The sequence below is a fragment of the Aptenodytes patagonicus genome, chromosome 1 (assembly GCF_965638725.1).
Source record: "Aptenodytes patagonicus chromosome 1, bAptPat1.pri.cur, whole genome shotgun sequence".
NCBI classification, from domain to species: Eukaryota; Metazoa; Chordata; class Aves; order Sphenisciformes; family Spheniscidae; genus Aptenodytes; species Aptenodytes patagonicus.
The window spans coordinates 51023588-51047736 of record NC_134949.1 but is presented as its reverse complement, the minus strand read 5'-3'; the positions used below and the strand labels follow the sequence as shown (position 1 = coordinate 51047736).

The 24149-nt window shown below is 39.4% G+C and overlaps 1 protein-coding gene across 3 annotated transcripts in view; it reads left to right on the top strand.

Annotated features, from left to right (window-relative positions):
• The window catches only part of EEA1 (early endosome antigen 1), a 73015-nt gene that overhangs the window by 19144 nt on the left and 29722 nt on the right, over positions 1 to 24149 (top strand). For 2 of the 3 annotated variants that reach the window (XM_076334438.1, XM_076334420.1), the window contains 9 exons: positions 5482 to 5609; positions 9520 to 9574; positions 9712 to 9777; positions 10634 to 10673; positions 11532 to 11639; positions 11726 to 11847; positions 13520 to 13675; positions 18670 to 18786; positions 23655 to 23993. In XM_076334438.1, the coding sequence (XP_076190553.1) occupies positions 5482 to 5609; positions 9520 to 9574; positions 9712 to 9777; positions 10634 to 10673; positions 11532 to 11639; positions 11726 to 11847; positions 13520 to 13675; positions 18670 to 18786; positions 23655 to 23993 (1131 nt within the window). The remainder of the gene's footprint in view (positions 1 to 5481; positions 5610 to 9519; positions 9575 to 9711; positions 9778 to 10633; positions 10674 to 11531; positions 11640 to 11725; positions 11848 to 13519; positions 13676 to 18669; positions 18787 to 23654; positions 23994 to 24149) is intronic. The other variant, XM_076334428.1, reaches the window with a different exon arrangement.

Genomic DNA, 24149 nt, shown 5'->3' with positions numbered 1-24149 from the left:
AACTGTGTTGAATAGCTCTGCATTGGTAGTGATTGGGGAGTAGACACCTAATGTAAATGTTTGGTTATTTTTTAAACCTCGAGCGGAAGCCTTCGTCCTGTTGAGAGAATATCTTTGAAAATCTTCAGTTTTCTTTGCTAGTGAGTCAGGAAAATACTGCTTTTCAAAATGTCTTGTCACACTACGCAACTTCATTAGATCAGGCTTGTGCAGAATGGTGAGGAAAAAACCATTACAAATAAGACAATATTCTGAGAAGGCTGAAATTTTCAGAAACGTATTTTTATACCACTACCCTACTCCCCCTCAGTCCTACAGAGTAATACAAGAGAAGCCAGAGAGACAGAATCCATTCAGTCCTATACATTAATTTTTCTGTTATGTAAACTATTTCTGAATCAGTTTTAAAATAGTCTGAGGATTAGGAGGGCTCTTTGGTAGCCTGCAGGCGGCCTGGTTGTGTGCCGTGTGCCTATGCCCCGGCTCTCACTGGGCAGTGTGTTTCAATGTGGGAGGCCAAAGTTCTTCCAACAGTTAATAGACCTGTAAAATATATTGGTACAATAAAAATAAATATGGTAGTTCTTGTGGCGAGAGTTTTCTTCCAGTGTTGCTTTTAGCATTCTGGCGTACTTCCCAAAGAATACTGTATTAATGATTCGTACGAATATTAATGTTACCGAAAAGGAAGCATTTACCTCGTATGCCTTTTAGGAGGGAGAGCCCTGAGAAGCTTAACTTTACCAGGCCTGAAAGTATACCTTAACTATGAGAGGGGAAAAAGAGCTACAAATGTTCTTCTACAGGCTTATTCATAAGTCTGTCTTGAGAAAGGCAAGTAAAGAAGCCTCTGGTGCTTCCACAGAGTCTGAGATCTTTGGTGAAATTTGGCATTATAACTCAAGCTTAGGCAAGACGGTTTTCTACAAAACTTCTATGTAGCAATTTCTGTTCTGCTTCAAGTGAAGCTGGTGTGTTTTGGAGTCTTTGCACCGAGGAAGGCCTGTCCCACCGTGAACAGTGTGGTGCTGTGGAGGTGCTGGGTGCTAGGCATGGCTCACAGGCGTCCACCTGAAAGAGAAACATTTCCCTTGGGATCAGAAAATTGGGATTTGAAGTTCAGCACCTCTCTCGTTCTCATTGGAATGCCTTGACTGCTGGCCAGGGGCTATTTTGAGCTGTAAATTGTGTGCTGACTCCTAGAGGCTTGTTTGTGCATGTATATGGGGTTTTGGTTTGGACTCCTTTTCTTTTCTACTGTTATTGCTCTGTCTTGCTTCAGCAATTCCATGGTGATCTTAAGAACTCTTTCCTGATAAAAAAAACTTGTGCATGTGGTGGTTGTGATTTTATTTTTATTTTCCATTAACTGACAGGTGTCTGCAGAAAGCTTTGGATTCAATAAATTGTCATTTCCTGGTGGAAAGATTCTGTATTTATAAAAACAAAAGCCCGCTAATTATCCTTTAACTTCTTTTGGGATCTTTTCTCCCTGTGTAAAGCGAAAGATAAAGCCCAATTAGAAACATCAATTAGGGAGTTATGACTTATGGTGCAGTGCTGCAGGGGCTGTAAGTGATGTCTTTGCTGTTATTAAATGAAGAATATGAATTGCCTTTCACTTCTCTGTGGCTGTGCTTTATGCAGAGTAACTCCTAAATGCATTTTAAAATGAAACCTACCAAATGTCTCTTGGCAAATACAGCCTTTTGAAAAGTATAACTGTGCATGTTTTATACGGTAGCTTCCTTCTTCAAATACAAGAACGTTGTTCTCATACTTGCTGCTTCTGTAATGGAGTCTGTTAGTGAAGGGAGCCAAGCACAGAATTACTGGAAAGGACACCTCAGCTCCCCCAGGTTGCGGTGACCAGCGTTGCATCTCATGATTGTAACTGTGCAATCTCCTCTTTATCCAGGTTAGGCATGGTCCTGATATAGGAATATCTTGCACTTGATATAAACTCCTGCAAACTAACAAAAATGCTTACAAGATTTAAGCATCTCAGACCATCAGGTTTCTTCCCCTTTTCCTTCTTCTCACACATTTGTCTTTAGATTAGTAAAATACACTTTTGCATATATTTTCAAAATTCATCCTAAGATAATGCTGAGAGAGATATCTTTATGACTGTATTTAATTTTTTTTTTTTTAAAGAGAGAAAGTGAGAGACCCACCAACCCAAGTCCCTGAGCAAGATTGTCACCTGGGGCTAATAGTTGCAGGCCCAGGAAATCTTTACATTTCTGTGTGTTACTGTCCGGTGTCCAGGAAGATCCTGATGATTCTGATTTTCTTACTCTAAAGAGAACTGAATTAATGCTGCTGACGTAAGTGTAGACATCTGAATATTATCAGCCTGCGAGAAGCAGCCGGGTCCTGGGTTTGTGCAGTTTAAGGCCCTGATGTGCGAGCGGTGGTGCCTGCAGCTGCAGGAGCCGGTGTTCTGCCCACCCCAGCTCTGCACAGGAAGGATGACATTTTCCCTGGCGAGGATGCCCCGTTGCAGAAGGGTGACATCTTACTTTGTTAGAGCTTGTGCGTCAGACCTCTAGGAAACGTTGAATTAGAGTAAGAGTGCATGTGAGAGCTGTAACCTAGCGCTGACTCCAACAGTGCTAGGTCTCTCAAAAGTGAGGCCAGCCATGGTCATGGCAGTGCTGGTGGAGAGGCTGGGGCTGGTGGGTGATGCACTTTTTACCCCTGTCCATGTGAGAAGAAGGTGGTTTCTACCATAAAGAGGAGGTTTTGTCCATGCTTTCCCTTCCTCTGCCGGTGACAGCATGTCTGCCTCCCGAGAGCTCCCATCCACCCCGTGGGCTCTCAGCCGCAGCACAGTCCCTTGGCTCAGCAGCTCTCCTCTGCCTCTGACCCCTTCTCCTTGCAGTCACTGCCTTCAGATCTGCCTGCCTGGGAAATCTTGGGCTGGCTTTGCCTAATAATTGAGACAAACGATTGATTGCTGTCCCCTCGGGCTAATTGCACATATAATCTATTCTTTCCTCTTCTCCAGGACTCCTCTTTCTACAGAATAAAACCCAACCACAAAAAAGCCACAAAAAACCAAGCAAAGAAACAGACTTTGCTGTTTAAATGGGAAGAAATAAAGGGAAAAAAGGAGAGGCCAGAGCAATTTTCTACACTTTCCAGATGCGCTTACTGATGCTATGAGGAACATTTGCTTTTCTCTGTGAACAGCAGACCTTCCCATCACTGGGAAACTAAACTAAACATTGAGAACTGCTCTGTAGCATTTCATCCCAAAAGGATGCTGTTGCAGTATTACTGTATGAGACTGACTGCTTTCACCTTCTAGGAAAAATAAATCTTTTGCTTTTTGACCCCTCCTATAGTTCATTGCCATTGCTATTTGCCAGGAATCTCCCTCTGGTTCTTTTGCTCAGAGTGACTGTCACTGCCATCATATAATTACATGCTAATTGTATCCGATAAACATTACTGGGAACCTAGTAGTTTAACCAATTTTCTGTACCCATTTTCGCACATATACATACATGAGAGTTAACTTGGTTTGATCTGGAGTGAAACTGTGCTGATCAATTCTGGAAATAAATAAATGGTTGTTAAAGGTAAATGCCTGTTGTCTGCTTAGGAAAGAGTATACTGTTTTGTTTGATCTAGTTGTGCCAAAATTAGTCTTCAATATGATGTGTTGGGTTTGACAAGCAACTTTATTTAGTTATTTATTTCTGAAACACTAAACAAGTAATAGCAGTTACAAAGTCCTTGTTCAGTGCTCTGGAGTTCTGGCCGTGTTTGAGTAGCTGAACGTGATGGTTCTCTTGGGTTAAATCCATGTAAGTGTTTGGTTGTTGAATTCTTAGTGACTAGTGAAACAAAATACTATGAATGTCAAGTTAGAAAATGAGTGCTATTGTGGTATCAACATACACATTCAGTATGTTCATTTTGTGCTAATATTTAAAGTTTTGTGGCTTGTCTTGTAACATCCAAATGCAAGGTTAAGAGAAGAAAAGGAGTGTCAAAACTCTACATATGTCCTTCAGAAATCATACGGGAGCAGATGTTACGTGAAGTGTGGTAATCCCACAGGAGTACTCTCATCTTGGATACTGGAGAGCCGTGGTTTAGCATTGGAGTGTGCTACAATTTGTACTGGCATAAGGGACTTAAGGGTAACGTATAAATATGCAAAAGTGTATTTGAAATGAGTTTAAGAAACGGGGCCTTAATCTCACTTACATCAGGTTCTCTCTGCACATCTTGGAATTACAGGGAGCCTTTAATGTGAGTCTAAATAGTTTCCTCTCACTCTGAAATGTCTCTGTTTTGCCACCGTGGTGCGTATGGGCTGTAGCATAAATGGGAATTGGGCTTGGAGTTGGCATGATAACCAAATGAGTGAAGAACCAATGTAAAGTCCAGCACTTAAAAGCAGGTGTAATAGGTTGCTAGATAAAATGAGATGGATGGTACTTCTGACAAATGGCAGTTTGGACACTCAACAAATGTTTAGAGGTACATAATAGTTACTGTTTTCATTTGTCTGTGGGCTTATGGGTAGAATAAGGGCATTGCTCTGCTAAACTTTTGCTCTGGTAAGCTTGCAGTAAATATGCTGGAATGAAAATGGATGATTTCTGATTCTTTAGGCTGTAGAGATCTGATTTTCTTGAGGTAGTATTTCTCTGAATTGCATTTACTAATTAATTATAGAATCATAGAATAGTTTGGGTTGGAAGGGACCTCTAAAGGTCATCTAGTCCAATCCCCCTGCCATGGGCAGGGACATCTTCAACTAGATCAGGTTGCTCAGAGCCCCGTCCAACCTCACCTTGAATGTTTCCAGGGATGGGGCATCCACCACCTCTCTGGGCAACCTGTGCCAGTGTTTCACCACCCTCAGTGTAAAACATTTCTTCCTTCTATCTCGTCTAAATCTACCCCCCTTTAGTTTAAAGCCATTCCCAATGTTCCAAATGTTATGTGCAAGGTAAAAAGTGGTTCTTAATATTCTGGCCCATATTAAAATGAGTAGCCTAAATATGGTGGTAATAGGTGTATGAATAGCTGTGCTTTAGAGTGGGTTTTTGTATCTCCTTTTTTTAAGACCGAACTCCAAACCTCCTCTTTGGAAGAAGAATCTGATTTTATGAAAAGTTGTACGGAAAATTCTTTTCTTGGGGGGGAAGAAATTGCAGAGCAGTCCTTCTGAAATGACTTCTTATTTTTCTAAATAAAGGTTTTGTTCCTAGTATGTAATGCTGTTGGGGAAAAAAACCACTGAATACTGGAATATGACTTCTGTAGGCATTTTCTAACTTTTTAGTTGCCAAAACTGTTACCAGAGCATGAAATAATTAGTATGAATCTTAACAATTGTATTTGCCACCTTTTAGATGTGCAAACAAAATTTAGAATTCTGCGTAAAAAATAAGATGGAAAAAGATAAAATTTTACTTCTCACCTTTTTTTTTTTTCTTTTCCTTTTTATAATAGGGCTTTATTTGTCCTCTCTGTATGAAGTCTCATGGATCAGCTGAGGAGCTGTTCAAGCACTATGAAGCAGTTCATAATTCTGGCATTGATTCAACTCATGGAGGGGAAGGTCATCTGTCACCGGAAAGGTGCAACAGTACTCATTTGTGCATGTGCTTTTGTGTCAATGTTGAGCTGCTTCTAATTACACTGAAGGCTGTATTAATTTGAACACTTAATTATGTAGTCAAGTATTTAAATGTTCATGCCCCATTTCCAACTACAATTAAAAAGCCACTTGAATCTTATACTGGCTGATATTGATCTGACAATAAATGAAAATCAGATACACATGTTTATGTTGTTAATTAAATCACCTGTTTCTCGTGCAGCTGACAATGCAATAGTACACACTGGAATGATTTTTAGGAGTGTGGCAGAAAAAATGCAGGTTCCTCCTAATTTCCAGCACAGAGCTGAAATTTCATCTTTTGAGGTGGGGGGAGGACAACCCTGAAGATAGAGAAGAAAACTGATTTTGTCCCTGGGTAGTTAGGGTACTTACTGGGTAATTATAACATCAGTATTTGCCTAAATAGGTTCCCATATTACCTAGTTATTTGCAAATGTGAGAAGTTTCTGTCTGTGTCACTAATTCTCCTTCTGTGTTCCAGAAACTCCATGCTGATCTTCAGAAATCTTCTCTAATTTATTTTATTTAACTGTTTGGTCAAAACTGTATTGTTAAATACATTCCTAGGAAATATATCAGGTTGTTTTATTTTTGAGAGCAGCGGTATGTAGCAGGAACTGATAATGTGAAACTTTCTCTAGAAAAGTTTCACTGAGTAGTCTGCCTGCGTTGGAGTAATCCCTTGAGTTGGTTTGGGGAGCTTTTTCTTAGGGGTAAAATTGACGTAGGTTTTCTTTTGCTTCCTGCTAGTTCTTTTTCTGTTCATTGTTTATTTTGGACTGTTATAAATGACAGTCCATGCTGCTGTTTTGTCACACCCCTCCAAACTCTCTTGGTTTGTACACAGTGGTGTCAGAGTGAGCAGCTGCTGTGGCCTCATTCAGCAAACAGAGGTACACACCGCACAGCCCCGCGGGTGGTCACCTGCTAACAGAGCTGGCTTCTGCCGATGCTGGGAAGTAAATGGTTCAAATGTTTTGTCACTAGTAGAACTGTGACCCAACATGATAAATAATTACATTGGAAGAAATACATGCATTTATGTAACTAAGTCAAGAGAGGGCGGTTCTTTGGTGAGAAAAGAGTGTGGAAGGTAACGTATTTCAGTTGTTGTCTGAATGAAGATCGGTATCTCCCCAGTATTGTGTAGAGCCGGCAAGCCAGTAAGAGCCAGCATTAGCAGAGGTCATGTCTTCATGCACGGACGGGCCCTTCCTTGTGGATAGCTGCCTTCTCTCCCAGCTGCTGCAACAAAAGAAATCAAAATTAGGGCTTTTTATAGGAGAAAGTGGTAGGGTGCAAGTAGATTGGGTTTCTTATGTGCACATTTATTCAAGAATGAGTATTTCTTCTCTGTCTTATTTAAGCCTTTTTGGAGTGATATAACTTAGACCTGAAATGATACTCTTAGTAGAATAATAGCATTCACATGGGGGAATTACTGGTCATAACTATATAGTTTATGAAAGATTTATGCCTGCAAATTTCCAATGTCAACCAGATGTTAGCTGGTGAAATTTATTTATTTTTTTCCTGGCTCTTGGCAGTTTAAGGACAAGTGGTTTTGTTTTCTCTCATATAATTGAAAAGTGGACAAGCTCAGGGAGTTTGGATGGGGTGAAGGGAGTCTGGAGTGAGCTGTTGTGTAACACATGAGATATTTCATCCTACTAGTGTGGCATTCTTTAACGTTTCTCAGTTGCATGGTTGCTTGAGAGAACTCTCATTCAACATAAACATGTTTTTCCAAGACTTGGAATACTACGTTAAAGAAATACTGCAGCCTGCAGCAGGGAGCCACCCTGTTAGCGGTCTAGGAGTGAAGCTTATATGTAATTCATAGGACCAAGATTGGGAGGTGAAGTTCCTTATTTAGGCAATAGAGAAAGCTAGGTGCTGTGAATTACATTGTGTCCTCTTCCCCCCACCCTCCCAATGAACTGCCATAATTAAGTGCGAAGAGCAAACCGTCTTAACTCTCCCCAGTGCTATTTCTCAAGGCCATTGGTACTCGGTGCTAGGATGGAGGCACCGGCATTACAGGTGGGGAATGGAGTGGAGCATAAAGAAAAGGTAGTAAGGATTTGCCAGATGGTGAGGCTGAGGAGATGTGCTGAGAGGAGGAAGGGATTGTAACAGCCCTAGCAGAAAGGGAGATTTGGTGAGGATTTTGATGTCAGTAAGAAAAACAGTTACAATGTCTAGAGTGATCCCTTACACCTTTTTCTCTCCCCATTCATTTTCCACTGGTCAGTTAAACTGAATTTAGTTTTCATCTTAAAACTGTCAAGCAAAACTGCACTGGGAATATCGGAGCAACTACTGTAGAAGGGTCCTTACATTACAAACTCTCTCTCTTCCTCTCCTCCTCCCCTCCTCCTTCCCCTCTATTACAAACTGTTTTTATACAGCTCAAAGCTTTTTATCTGCTATGAAGACCAGAACATCTTATATGCTGTAGTGTTGCAGATCTGGTATATGTTCAGGCACAACTTTAATATAGTTAACTGTTTCACCTGCCTGAGATTTCATTTATAATCTTAGGTGTGAATATTAGCTTACTCTTACTTAGACTGGTGAGAAAGCTGCTCCCTCTTCTCCACCCACAACCAATGTATGGGTTTTGCATTACAGCTATGCCTGTCTCAGTAAAGTTGTATTTGCAGACCTCCAGTGAATGTCTCACACAGGCAGAATAATGTGTAAATAGCAGAAAATCTTCCTCTGAAAAAAATTAGCCTCCCAATATCCCATGTTTGTTTTTCCATTAAAATTAGTCCACCTTGGAGTTCTTGCTTCACTGGTTCAAGTGTGTGTGTTTCACTTGCTTCTTGATGACCCTGACCTGATGTTAATATGCTAATGTAGGTTGAATCTATTCCTTCCCAGTTTAGCTAAAGAATAGCTTGCTTTGCTACTTTTTTTCTCCTAAGTCTGAGATAATTTAAAAGAACATCTGTGGAGGAGGGGATAATGCAGCACAGCAGCAACAAAATTGTGTGGTATAAAACTGAGAGAATTTGTTGGCGTTGGCACCCACACACATATATTCTATGTACTCCTCAGTGTTGTCACTGTACAACAATAAGAAAGGGTATGTTTGCATTATTTTAATGACCTGTGTGTTCTGCAGTTGGAGTGGCTGTATCTCAGTAATGCAACATTATCCTTGTATGTATAGTTATGCAATTCTGTGAGGAGACCTGCGATTTACAAGGGTGCTATGTAAATCAATTAGTAACAATTTTAGGCTTGGATCTTGTGTTCTTGCAGGGCTGGAAACTTGAGCATGAAATTTGAGAATTTAAAATCCCAAGATTAAACATTCAGACCATTAAGTGAGTGTATCTGTGGGGCATACCAAATTGCTGTGTGGATGAAAAATTATGTAACTGCATATTTCAAAAGGAGTAAGATAGCGTGCTGTCTCTTAGCAGTGTTCCTTTACATGATACGGAAAATGAAGGAGAATAGACCTGTCCTTTTCATAAAAAGGCATGCACAACAGTTAAATGTCCCAATGCACAGCTTTGCCATTCTGAACCCATGTGGTTGAGCTGATGCACTGATTTAGACTTACGTTCTGTTTTCATGAGACTTCTTGTGTATCTGTTTCTTTGCTTATCCAATTAATATGTTTAGCATTTTTCAAGTGATGTGCAAAGTGAACTAATAAGTATGTATTAATCCAGTTTGTTCCAAGTTTCAAAAAATCTAAAAATAACTATTTATAATTATGTAAGTTATATTTATGTAGTACATGGCTATCACTTCAGTTATTTAATACATGTTATAACCTGTATGTAATTGACAAAATATAACCACTGCATATTCATTTTCTCCTCTCCGTGGATATATTTATTCAGAGATGAAGTATCACTGCTCCGACAAGAAGTCCAAGACTTGCAAGCTTCGCTAAAGGTTGGAAATGTATTTTACTTGCACTTGGTTCTCTGTTTCAAATTGCAAAGTGTTCCACTGTCTTAAGCAACCAAATTTACAGTTCTGTTTCCCCCATCTCCTTTCCCCTGCCCCCCCTTCCCCCCCCCCCCCCCCAGGAGGAGAGGTGGTATTCAGAAGAGCTGAAGAAAGAACTAGAGAAATTGCAGGGGCAGCGGCTGCAAGTAATTGCTTTAAAATACTTGAAGCAGGTTTATCATCAGCATTGACATTGAAGATTAATACCTTTTTTGTAAGGCACGTGGCCTGATTTAGTTAGTTCCATAATTTGAATATTGACATGTTCTTGAAAACAAAGCTAGTTATCTCTCCACAATGTAACCGTATATATAAATCTGAAGAACAAAGTCAGAGTAGATAATGATTCTTCCATACTACTCACTACAAGTTCAGTTCAGACTTTCCTTCTGTTGGGCTTATTCAGAACTCAGTTTATCAAAGAAAATAAATCGAATGTGGTGTTTCATCTGTTATGAGAAAGGGTGATGGCGTCTTTCTTGTAAGAACTTTTGGAGAAGAGTAGTGTGATTTCACAGATGTCCAGATGAACTGAACAAAAAAGGCAAGGCAAATTGTGGTGTGTTGTGCCCTAAGGAAGCTCTCACTTCTTTTATTACTATGAGTAATACTACTACTTTTATACTGTTAGATACTGGGTTGTTACAAACCTCAGAAATTGCGTTCTGACAGAATGCCTTCTCAGAATGTATTTAATGATGTCTGTAACCTCTGTTTTTAGGGCAGATTTCAGTATTGAGGAAAGGGAGGGGGAGGGGATTGTTACTGGAGTGTTGCAAGTCTGGAAGCCTCTTAGTGTAGTGATACATGAAATGGAAAATCATCTTGGCCTTTTGCAGTCTTCCAGATATAACTGTTTGAAATCAGGTATTTTTATACTGCTGTGCAGTATTTGAGCACAGAAGTCTTTATTTCCCTGTCTTTTCCAAAAATGGGATGAACTTTGGAAGTAGTAGTTTTTATTCCTCCTGTCTAATGATGCATTTATTCTGTTTTCTTAAGGATTCTAAGTCTGATGGATTGACAACGGCTACATCTACAGGTGGCTAACATTTTACTATATTAATTTCTGCATTGTTCTGGAATGTCTGAAAATTTTTTCAGTGGAGCTTTTAGGTTTATGAAAAAGCACTTTTGGTAAATTAAAGAGCTAGAAAGCTGGAATGGTACAACTATGGGAAAAAAAATTCATTGTAAGTGCTTAAGATAGGTAGCTCTTGATAACTATCTACCCCCCCATTGTCTGGGGAAATGTTCCAGAGGCTCAGGGTATGTAATTTCTAGAAGTGAGACAGGAGTTCTCCTGGCTCTGAAAGCAGTTCTCGTGAGTAGTTTTGGACATGTTTTTAATCATTTCATGTATTCAAGCGTTCAGTACAAGTCTTTTGCTGAGAAAGACAGTGGTTGTTGATATTTAAACTATAGCATTTGTAAATGCTGGTTTTATTTAGTGTTTTTCTGTACTCATTGCTAGCAAAGAAAACAATGAATTGTTTTGTTTGGTTTTTTTGTTTTGCAGACCAATAATTTTTGCTCTGTGTTTTTCCCCATGAGGCACTCATGGAATAAAATTTTCCTTATGTGTGCATAAAGTATCTGACTGACCATGATTAAAGAACTTCTAATCGCAGTTCAGCAGCATGTTGCAGTGATCTGAAGGGCTATTTGTGACCAGTGAAAACCAATATGTACTTAATCCTGCAGAGTACTCAACTAGTGACAGGTTCCAGCGTCATGCTTGTAGATATTTAACTTCAGTAAAGTTGTTCACTTTGCTAAGCTAATTGGATGTTAGGTGAATTTGGATTTCTTATTTACCTGCTGTGGTTCGCTATGGGCATGAGTAACTGTATTGTTCTAGCTCTTCCAGAAAATAATACTGTTCTTTTTATGGAAATAGAATCATTAGAACGACAACTAGAAGAGATCCAAGTAGAAAATTTTAACATTAAGCAAATGAAAGACTTATTTGAGCAAAAAGCGGCACAACTGGCCACTGAAATTGTGGGTAAGTATATTAACATGAGGTCTGATTGTGTCCTCTGCTTGTGCAACTTGTGCAAGTGATCATTTATTCAACTTCCTTCTTACTAGATCTTAAATCAAAATATGATGAAGAAATCAGCCTTCGGGAAGGTGCAGAACAGAAAGTGACAAACTTGACACAAGAACTGCAGAAGGAGAGGAGTACAGTGGAAGACTTAAAGACAGAGCTGGTATTCACATCACACTAATTTTTTTGTTATTTTCAAGTCAAGGGAGGGATATACTTAAATGCTTGCAAATGCAGTTTTAAAGCAGTCAAACTTGTTGAACTTGGAGATGTCTGCTTGTGGGCTGAAAAAGTTCAGAAAACCATTGTTTCTGATCTGTTGCACTGACCTACATTTTCAGTGTTTTTCCAGTGAGGAAATATATGTTGTTTCTGACTTATATATTAAAATTTACCCTACATTGTATTATACTCTGCTTGTTTGATGCTCTACCCTTCAGCAATTTTGCAAGGTATTACGTGTATAGATGTGCTGTGCAGGCCTGTACTTGGAGTATGCCATTGTTGACCTCCACAGCTGTCTTTAGATCACCTTTTTTCCGTGAGGTGTTATGCTCTGACTGTCCCTAGACAGCTGCATTCATAAGAAGTGCTCAGAGAGGTGTTTTGTGACGTGGTGGCTGAAAGGCTGGCAGCTGTCATCATCATGCCTATGTTAATGTTCTCCCTCCTGCGCTTGGCTGATAATACCAATGTGTGTGTATTCCAGGATTTTGGCTCCTGGTGACTTTTATGTACAGCCGTGGCTCCAGGGACCAATCCTAGTGACTCAGCAGTCGTGCCACTTCTAAAGCAGTAGTGAAGGGGACTTCCTAGTTTCTCCCACTCAACCACTGCTTAGACTGGAGGAAAGCAGGACTTGTTTATGCCCCTTCTTCCCTGTAGTCAGCTGCCCTGAAGGGTTCATGAGTCCCTCTTGGCCGTGCCTAGCCACTGGACCTATCCATTCCTCTCTGCTTAGTTGTTTCCTGTCTTCCTTTCTCCTTCTGCGTTCTTACCCTTTTCCTGTACCTTTTCTCTTTTAGATGCCAGCACTTCCTTTTCTCTACTTTCTTCAGTGCCCAGTATTGCCTTTCACCTCCCTTTTCCCTCCATAGCATTTCGCTTTGAGGGATGTTATGGTACTTTAGATGTAATTACCAACAGATTTTACCTATGGGTCTGGTATGAGGCATGCCTGACACTTCCTTCAAGAAGTTTCCTTCAGCTGCCCTTTTTTTGTCTGTTCTTGTGGTTTTTCTGAAATAGTTCTTGAAGACAGAGGCAGTATCACTATGAAAGTCTGTGTAGTACTGGATTGTTATGTGTCTCAGTCCTGAGAGGGGCTTGTGAGTATTGCAGCAGTAAAGTATATACAGTAATCCCTTCTATAGAGTAGTGGAGTCAATACAGTCTACTTCTCAGGGAATTGTGACTTCGGATAAATTTCTTGCATGGATTCCCTGTCACTTCAGTGTTTTCTCCCAGGGAAGGTCTTCCTCCTGTACCTAGCCATCTACCTACATGTAAATTACAGAAACTTAATCTTTGAGACCTTATCCCATTTGTCAGACTTGGTTGAAATCGATCAACAAGTTCAAAGTTTAGTAGGCAAGAACTGACAACCAGCCATTAAATCCTGTTTCCTTTGGGAATGATACGTACTTTTCTGTGGGTTTGGGTTTTGGGGTTTTGGTTTGTTTTGGTTTTTTCTCTTTTTTTTTTCCACAGCTGTAATACTGTATATGTCACCTTGTCTATAAATTGGTGATTTGAAAGATTTTTAGAGATTACATTGACACTGGAAGCACGTCTGCCGACAGCATGTTGCTCATTGCTACTTTTTTACTTTTCAGCTACAAAGGCCTGGTGTGGAAGATGTGGCCGTCCTGAAAAAGGAGCTGGTCCAAGTTCAGACGCTGATGGACAAAATGACGCTGGAACGTGAGAGAGAATCTGAAAAGCTGAAAGACGAGTGCAAGCACTTGCAGGCAGAGCAGGCTAATTCGGAGGTAATAGTCATACCTAGAGATGTGTGTGTTAGCTTTGCCATGATTTTCATATGAAAATGGAAAATATTAATTCATCATAATGAATAAGGCTCGCTCTTAACCGAATTTTCTAACTTATCTAATAGACATGTTTCTTCATTACAGTAAATGGCGTAATTCTGTCAATATCTACCCTCCAAAAGCCCCCATGCTTTTCGTTGCAAAACCTTTCCTTGCCATAAAAAGTTATTCCAAGAGCCCAACAGCAGAGGAAAAAGCCACCTGTCAGAGCTGCGCTCTTTCTCTTGGGAGAGAGAAATAGAGCAATATCTGTGTGATTCAAAGACTTGTTTCCCTTATTGAGCTACATGTGGGTAAAAACAGTTGTTACTGAAAATGATGGTTAATATTTGAGTTGATGTGTCTGAAAATGGATGCTAGACTATTAAAATACATAAAAATAAATTACTAATACAAAGTAGATAATAATTTGAATATTCTTGTAGGACATTTGATTCTTGAACTTACACGAGATTTAAAAATCTCAATGGATATTGTAAACAGGTTTTCATTTTTGTTTCTTCTAGTTTTTACTGTCAAATGGGAAGCCTTTTACACCTGTTATTTATTGTAGGAATATTTTGTGTGTAAGGTACAAATCTGTTCTGCACACATACCCCCCTCCCCAATCCACTGCATAATGGCCTCCAAGTGTTGCCTGTTACCCGCTACAGCAGAAAGTGAGTGACTGCCAGGCCTCACTGTGTCTTAAGGTCAAGATATTGGGATGTTACCTGTAATCTGTTTCCAGGCAACAGCGCCTTAGTTTTCCTTTCTTTGTTGTTACAATCTAAAGTAGAAAATAAAATCTGTTGTTCTCACATTAGTTGATCTTTCTTCTTTTTTTTTTACATTTTTTTCTCCTTTTTTTCCTGGATTTGAACCTTTTAAATTCATCCCATTTAGAAGAGACCTCACTGTCTACTTGAGTTGCAGAATATGCTGTTTTCTTCAGAAGTACTTTGTGAAGGCTTGCCTCTGCTTTGTCTGAGTCAGTGGAAGAAGCTTTAAATTGCTGACAGGAGATTTGAAAACATACAGAACTGATAATAGCTCTGTGTTTAAGGAAGCAAAACTAACTGCCTCTCCCACAGCAAATATTCAGTTTTCTTGGTTTAGGTTCCTCTGCTTTCCTGCCAGTGAGCACTTCCACGTCCATGCAAGATGGAGAAAAAGGCATATAACAGCTCTGACTTGGATCTTTAAGAGGGAACCTTACTCTTCAAACTGTCTCAGATGCCTCCTGGCTAAAGCCTGTTTGGTGGTGTTTACCATGACAGGGAAATCTCTGACACAGATAATGGCAATAAATCCTAATAAAAATACAGTATCACTGAAAAGGCTTTTGTCTAACATAAAATTTATTCTACTGAGAAGTTGGTGAATCCATACCTGCAGAAGAATTCTCTTGCTGGGCATTGTTGCATCTCACTAGTGGGTTGGTTGGTATAGTTTTATTAATGGATGAGTTGACGATGTAACGATCTTCACTGAAGACTGTCAGCTGTGTTTGAGACCTTTTAATTTTGCCCTCCCCCTTTTCTGTTGTCCCCCACCAATGCAGCGATGCGAGCAAAACTTGTCAACGCAGAGCTGTGGTCCCTAGTGAAGTGGGGTCCTTGCAGAATTGCCCAGCTTACATGAGGGAATGCCTAGAGTTTCTGTAGGACTCCTAGTATCCTCTGTCCTGTTGAGATTTGTGGATGTGAAGGATTCCTGACATCTTGTTATTCTGGGGTTTCATGTGCCCTAGATTTCAGAACTGCAGTTTTAACTTTCTATTTCTTCATTTGCACTGCAGAGCTTTAGTGAAGTGCTGCCTGGCATTATTCTAAACTCCTTAGGGCTTTCCCTCCCGCCTCCCCCCGCAACAGATATGTTGAGCTTCAGGAATTCTGAAAGGGTACAGTATTGTACTAAACATGAATCCACCATTGTTTTCAAGTTAAAATTATATATGCCAAGAGCTTCATCAGATGTGAAAAAAGTAATATCACAGTTGAAGTTATGAATATAATGTGGTTATGTGGCCATGTAAGTTGCTGCATAATTGTAATTTGGTTTTAACTGTGAGATCCCACAACTATGTTGCAGAATTTAAATTTCATTTTAAAGTACTGTCTCTGTAGTCTTTTGTGGTTTTGGATATTTAGTTTTCATGTGAAGCTAAAATGACATAGTGACATGGGCGTAACAAAAATCTTTCATCTTAAAACATTCTCACAGAAGCATGAATTGCTCCTGTTCCCCCAAATTAGGTATGTTTAAGTTATGACATAACTAGCCATTTTAAAGCATAGCTTTAAAGTGCGGCCTTTAACGGAAAAAAGACAAAATGAAGAAGGTCTTTTCAGTCCTCCTGGAAATAACGGCAGATGGGGGAGAAGGCTGCATGATGCCCCTAGCTGTTAATATGTGTTCATATAAGAAGTCTTAGATGTATGGAAGGATTATAAAATACATTGCAGCAATTATAATAATATCAGATGTCTGTGTAGTATCATCAGTATGTAGGCTGAACCAGAGAAGACTGAGTTGCTGCGTGGCAGAACATGGTAAGCAGTGACAGTCTGGTTCTTCTCAGAAGTGTTGCCGTCTTCTCTGCTTAATTCCAACATATGGCAACAATAGCCCAAGGTGTGTTCAAAATAAAAGCTTTTCTGTCGATGTAAAGTGACAGATTAGACTTTTTAAAAAAATAAAAATTACTCAAAGTCATAGTGGTGAAAACTTTTCTACTTTCCTCAAAAAACCCGCAGTTGTGAAAAGTGTTAGCTATAAGAAAACAAGAAATGGAAGTCCTTCATTGGAAGTCCTTCTTTCTGGCCATAAAAGTTTGGCAATGTTTCATCTCAGCTTTGTTCTTTAAGACCACCTCAAGGGTGGAGAGTGAAGTGGTTCTTACACCACCCTTGGCTATTTTGCTGAGCTGAGTGAGGAGATACATGTATTAATACTGATTTCCAAAGTGAGACTTCTTTAAAATAAGTTAGATCTATGGCCTGGGTGAAGAAAATAACAAAGATCATCTTAAACTCTATATGAGCATCTTCAAATGCTGCAGGAGAGGGAAAACGTGTTCTGTATAGCTCTACAATTGTCACCTAAATGTGTTCATTGTTTTCTTTTCTTTTTTCGTTGGGTGTTATGCCTTTTTTCAGAGTTGCACCTGAAACTCTGGTGTCTAGATCTCTCAGATGAATGTTCATTCTGAGCTACTCCTTCCATGTTTAGTTTTTCACTATGGTGACTCCTGCATAGTAAACACATTATGAAAACAGCTGCACTGCTGTGGAGCTAAGCATTGCTATGAATCTCTGCAGATTGGGATTTGTATCTGATGCATCTGATAGTTTTCATCAGATGCCAGTATCTGATAAATCTTCATAAAATACAGGGCCTAGACTTGATTGTTGAGTGCCCACAGAATTAAACAAGATTAGTAGATTAAATTATGTGTAAATTTATTAAAGCCATGACTGTTTGTTTTTTTTTTTTCCACTAAGCAAAGGCATTAAAAACACTGGAATATTTGAAAATAAATTTGAGAAAGTGTGTCTACTAACAGCTTTTCTGACTGCTTATTTCCATCTTTCATCCATCCATTTTATTTTTTCTGCTTTCTAATGGAGACACTTAAATTTGAGGTAAATTTTTTCTGAAAGCTTTTTATTCTTATAGTGGTTTTCTGTTGTATCAAGATAATTTCAAGAGGTTGTTAAACAGATGCATTCCTGTTTGCTTATTGGTTCATTAATCATACAGACACATCAGCCAGACAGTATCAGGAATGAATATTCATCCATGATACATCTCCATGTTAAGAATGAAATGTGGCTTACTGAATTGTGAATGAGAGAAATGTATCTTTATGCATATAAATTGCAATTCTAGTTCAAAAGGCTGCAGTGGTGTCCTTAGCAAGCTTCTGCACGTTTTCTGCATTATATTCTCTCAGTAGTGAAATATCAATACTCTGTTTTCTGAGAACATCCTGGAATGTTTGTCTGCCAAAGACAGATCCCAGGATGTGTTTTAGCTAACAGCTCTGTAACGAAACAGCCTTGTAAAGCACAGCATTCAGAAAGTCAGAATTAATAACACTTTGTAGACATATACTGTGTTCATATGTTCTTTTTGGTCTTCCTTTTTCTGTAGGAAGGTTGTAAATAGTATGTTTATTGTCTGCTACTTCTGTTCTACTGCTTCAGTTCATTCTTGAATTCAGTATTTATACCTTTGTGCTGAAATCTGTGGTTATGAGAACAGTATGAAAGGAAACTTCTTTAAAAAGGTCACTTATATAGTGTATTCAAAGTGAGTGCATTCATACACAGCATGCTTTAGGGCAGCCATTTTTACCCATCTAAAGTGCTTTTCTTGTTTGCTTACATTACTGTATTCAAATACTGTACAGTCATTGATATATTCTGTTTTGTACCAATCCTGTTTAATGGGGTAGTATTGTTACTCTGATTGTGCTGACGTGCAGGGTTGATGAGTCCAAAAGTCACGCATCAAGTTTTTATCAGATGCCAGACTCACTTCTAGTGCCTTTTCCAGTACATTTCACTTACGAGGGAGGCAAAGCTTTTGGCTGTGTAACTGCAATGACTTGGGAGGGTTTCACCTTGAGCTAGAACTGCGATAATGATTAATGGATAATCTGTTGTGATTTTCATTGGTTGTGTGCTCAACCTGGCATTTTCTATTGGACTGGGGCAAATTTATGTCTTCTGAAATAGGACATGAACGAATCTCAGCTGGGAAATGATGCTCAGTGGTACTTCTGTAGCTGATGGTGCTCTAAGATGAGTTTGCAGGTGATTGTTTTCTTAAGCTGTTTATTTGTATACAACATGCTTTTTATTTTGCTACCAGACGTATTGCTTTTGTTTGGGATATGCATGCAAAGCTTTTGTTTTAAATGTGGATTTTTCTGTTTATCTGTTCAGGCTACCATTAACCAGTTAAGAGCTGAACTTGCCAAAGGACCTCAGGAGGTAGCTGTGTATGTTCAGGAGCTGCAAAAACTTCAAAGTTCAGTCAAAGAGCTAGAACAGAAAAACCAGGTGAGAATGCTGTTATTTTCTACGCTTGTCAGTTCACATTAAAACAGAAACACCTCACACATTGCCTTGGGAAGCGCTGAAGACTGTAACAAAACAGTTCCTGTTGTTGCAGAAGTTGAGAATTCCTTTGCCATTTTGCTTAACACGAGGGATATCGTAATGTACAAGCAAACACCATATTTTAACGATCATCAGTATGTTACAACTGAAACCCTCAGTGTTGTTAGGATTGCAGATTTCGAACTGCTGCAGTTTATGCTTACCTATCATTAAGCAGTATTGCCATCTCACACATTAAAAGAAAAAAGCAGTACCCTTTGAAATATTACAATGTTTCCCTAAAAATTATAATTCAGAAGACATTTTGAGTTCTCTTCATTGGTCTTCCAGTTTCTTAGCTTTTAGATTGCACTCCTGTCATACTTTCTGGACTTTTATCAGAGTCACGAATGGCAGAAAACTGAAATAAACTCCAGAAACTTCCCAGCTTATAAGTATTCCTTGAGAGCTTTTATCAAAGCGTTTTGAGCTTGCTGCATTTTGTATTTGCATTAAGAAAGCCTGTGTTGTGGGGTAGTAAATGGAGGTAAGGGAGGAAAGGAGACAAGGAGAAAGAAGCATGCCGCTTTTTGTTGCGTGTATACATAACACTGTATATGAACTGTACACATTATATATGTGTAGTTACCAGCAAGCTTGTCAATCTTGGGAAATAGAAAAGGACAGAGACCAAACAGTGTGTATTTAATGTAATCATATTAAAGCAGCATTTGCAAAGAATATAAGAAGGTGCAATTAAAATTTGGTAAATTAAACATGCCTTTAGTGGAATGACTTTTGGTTTGACTCATTAAATCAGGTGCAGAAGTGAGATGGTGAGAATTGTCATGCTGTACAGACCAGCAACACTGAATCAAGCTTTTGGCAAAATTATGGCTATATAGTATAGAGCCCTTGCCTGAATATATTGCTATTCCATTAACAACATGGAGTGAAACAGATTGATGCATAAGATAACCATACTTTAAGAGAGAGTCCTCTGCTACGTCAGGTTAATGCCAAACACCACTTGAGGAACAGGAAGAAGAGAAGTGGCAGCGAGCTACTTTTCCTCTTTCAGTTTCAGTGACTTAAAGCAGTTTACAGCTACCTCTTTATGCAGCTTTTTGAAAGGCGATAACCATAAGAATGGTATGCTAGCCAAGGAATCTTGGCCCTGGAGGACTTGGACCTAGAATTGGAAAAGGTAAGACTAGCTTCCCAAATAACAGAAATTGCTCCCCCTTCAAACAGTTTGCACTCCTTGAAGAAGCTATCAGGGACTGGGGAGGAGCAATTAATACAGGATAGAATGTATTGCATTTTGCTACGTACATCTGTTTGTAATTCCATTGCAATGCAGGAAGATATTTCTGTGCATTGACGCGGAGTTTTTCAAGCTCATGTACAACCTCAAGCAAGCTGTTTCTTATGTTTTCAGGAGCTATACTGAGAAGAGCAGATGACAAGTAGATAAAATCAGTTCTCTGAGATGAGCAGGAACTGCCTTGCCTTCATTTATAAAGCACTGTAATTATGGGGCTTGGCTTGCCTGGCAGAGGCCAGTAACGACCTGTAACCCAGAAGAGACCTAATGTGTGAAAAAACAGTGTGTTCCCTGAAGTATAAGACTTGTAATTCCAAACCCATTGCATGTGGGGGTTTTTGTTTGTTTTCTTTTAGGAAAATTGTGATGCATTATCTGCAGGGAAGAATGCTTAGTTTCCAACCTTCTGCTGATGTAACTACTCTGAAATTTGGTCAGTGACCACAGAGTTCATTCTTTAGTGTCCGGCCACTGTCACTACTAACATATAATACATGTTTTTTTTCTGTGGAGCAGTTATAAAAGAAGGGATCAGTGTGGTGAGCCCCCCTTTGAAGGCTCAGGGCTCTTCATTGAGTGCTGGAACATACTGTCATTCCCTCTTTCTTTTCTGTGGAAATCAAGGCTTGGGAAAGAGAGGTGGCTGGTGTGTGCCCACATATCCCTTTATATGTCTGGGATGCAGCTGGCACGTGCATCCAGATAGGAAACACTGCTGGGTCCACTGATGTAACCTGAATGACTATAGCTTGGCAGCTCTGTGGCCTTGAGCCTGCTCGTGGGCTTCAGTCACGCACAGAGGTAGCAGGCTGTCGGTAAAACCCAGCTCTTCTCTCGTGAAAGCAGCAGCAGCTGTTTGTGGCTCTGTCTGACCATTCATGACTGCAGAAGGTGTTCAGCTGTCAGGGACAGTGGCTTCAAACACTGGTACTCGTTGTTGTATTGCTCTTCAGACCAGGGAGGAAGAGAGAAGAGTAGTACAGAATGTGGAGCAGCATCTCCAACCATGTGTAGCTGCTGCTCTTGGCTGTCCTTTGGATAGCTTGTGAGGTGATGGTGAAGAACCTTTGCTGCTCTTGGCTGTCCTGTGTATAGCTTGTGAGGGGATGGCGAAGAAGCTTTGCTTCTTTTTTGTTTTATATAGCATTCCTGAAAGCTTCCCAGAGTCTCAGTCAGCTTCAAGACGTTAACTGTTTCTCTTTCTTCCGCCCCCTCCCCCCCCCCCCCTTCACTTGAAAATTTAAGTTACTGCCCTGCACTGACTCTTCGCAAAGTGGGTCATAGCAGTTCTACATGTGACATGTGGGTCTAGTTACAAAGTAGTAATATTAATACCTTAATTCTAACTTGCCCAGCTATGATGAAAAAGGTGCTGTAGTGTGTTGGTATTTCAGGAACACAATTCAGTATGAATGTTAATGATCCTGTCTGGCCACTTCTCTTTAATGAAAAGGGAATTGCAACTTTATTTTACATTCTGAGGGTGAAGCCTTTTCTAAAAGCAATGGGAGCCTTGCCACTGGCTTCAGGAGGATAAGGATGACACCGGACCTCAGTATGTTCTTTATGTACTCTATTCCTGTATCTTATATATGTGCATATATAAAAACTTCTGCATACCTGTAACAGCAACAAGTTGTTTTATTTGTCAAGAAACATTTCAAAATACCCTACTTCAGGGCTAGAATTCAGTAGCCAAACTTTAGTCTTGAGCCAGAATTTTTGGCTAAGTTGTTTGCTTTAGAAAGTATATATTTTTTTTAAATGGACACATAGGGCATTAATTATATTTGTTCTCATGTGGGTTGCTGGACTGCTAGAGTTCTCATTTGCAAGACTGCTTGTTTTCTAACCTCTCTTTTTTATAGATTCTTCTGTTTATTTTATCACGATTGTAAAATAGAAATGTCTGTATGTGGTTTATAACAACCAATATAGTCATCATTTATTAAAATCTGTAAAGAACAAAACTGTTCAACTTAGTGGGATAATTTTACAGCTTTTTCTTCTAGCAAAACAGGTTTCATTCTTGGATGCTGTGCAGAAGTGTGCTTTTAAGATGCCCAGCATAGCTAGAATTGCAGCACTGACTATCTTATCTTTGGAAGACTGTTATTCCACAGTTGGAGAACCGTCTGAAGTTTTGATACATAAGACCGACCTCAGTCTTGGCATTTTTTCAGGCTGACATGCTAGAAGTGTTCTTTATTCTTCTGTATTTAAATTGAAAAGGTCACTAGAGAATACAGTAGTCACTGAAACTGCAGGAAGAATGCAAGCATTTAAAAGGTGTGCATAGTAATGCTCCACTGAGGTAGATATCACTAAGATGCTGCAATAAATGGAACCTGCTGGTACATTTCAAGAAGATGGAATGAATTACTTGGGTTGGATGACGACCAGGGCCTCCCTGCAGCTGTATTTCTGTGCTTCAAAAGGTGCCACTGGAAAATGGAAATGGTTCCATGGCTTCCCTGTCCTGCTTGAAATTCTAGTTAGTGCCTCAGCTAAGCTTGGGGGAAAACCTAAACTTTCTGGAATTATATCTTGTCATTTAAGATACTTAATTTCTATCTGAATATAATTTTGATTAGTTCATGAAATGTGATAAAAAGCATTATGTAATAGCTGAAAATTATCTGTAAATAGTTTTTTTTCAGTATTTGTCTCAGCATGTAAATTTGATAGTATGACCTTAGACGCTGCAATATTTACTGTTGTTAATGTGGTAAGAAAAATCTGACGCTCAGCGAAGTTTGTCTTTCCTTTAGGGAATCTCAATTTTTAGTGTTTTCAAACTCAGAGCAACCATCCTCTTTGAGCTGATTTGTATGCAAGGAAATTAGATGGTATGAATTAAAATGTAAAAACATCATCTTCTAAGATGAAAGTTAAATCATGAGTGTTTCATTCTGTGATTTACCAACGTCACAAGTTTTATTAGTTTTCACAGGTTCTCTTCCATAATTTGGATAGCAGATCATTCTGTAAATATAGTGACAGGGCAAAATTAGGATACTTCTAAAAATGACCAGCATGACGACTGCACAGGCTTATACAGGAATTAAACCACAAATGTTGTTGCTTAGGGAATTGTGTGAAGGACACTGGTACTTGAAAACTTTTCCTGTGTACTAATAACTCAAATTACTGTTTCAGCTTTTCCCCAAGCAAATGCAGTTGTAATAACCTAGAATTTGAATGTTCAGGGAAAGCAAATTAGTCTTCAGGATACAGAAATAGAGTTCATGTGGTGTTCTCAGTAAGAAGAAGTGGATTTATGTGAGAATATGAAATACAATATTTCCAGTTGAACCTGTGTGCTGTATGGGCTCCAGAATTAACTTGTGTAATACAAAATAGAGGTCAATATTTCCTTTAATAATGTTTTTGAGCAAGTTCTTCACTGTTCAGCATCCACACTTGAGAAGAAATTTGAATAATGCATTGAACAGCTGTAAACAGAATTGCAATTTGAATTGCTGTGTAACTCTCTTCATAGAGTCTGACTGAGAAGCTGCTGAAGAAAGAACAGGACTACACCCAGCTAGAAGAAAAACACAATGAAATATCTGTGAGTAAGAAGAACGTGCAGGCAAGCTTTCACCAGAAAGACCTGGACTGCCAACAGCTTCAGGCAAAGCTGTCTGCATCTGAAGCCTCCATACAGAGATTACAGACAGAGCTAGGTGAGAAGGGGGAAGCAAGCCAGAAGCTTAAAGAAGAGTTGTCTGAAGTAGAGACAAAGTACCAGCATCTCAAGGCGGAATGTAAACAGCTCCAGCAGCAGAGGGAGGAAAAAGAGCAGCATAGCCTGCAACTCCAAAGCGAACTGAGTCAGGTATGGTTCCTTAAGCCTCCTAGACCATCCTATTGGGATGGTTCCTTAAACCATCCCATTAGGGTTTTTTAAACTGTGCATGCATATTTTTCATGCACATGCATTTGCATTTCCTTATTGAAGGGGAGTAACTAACCAGTAGTTGTATTTGAATAA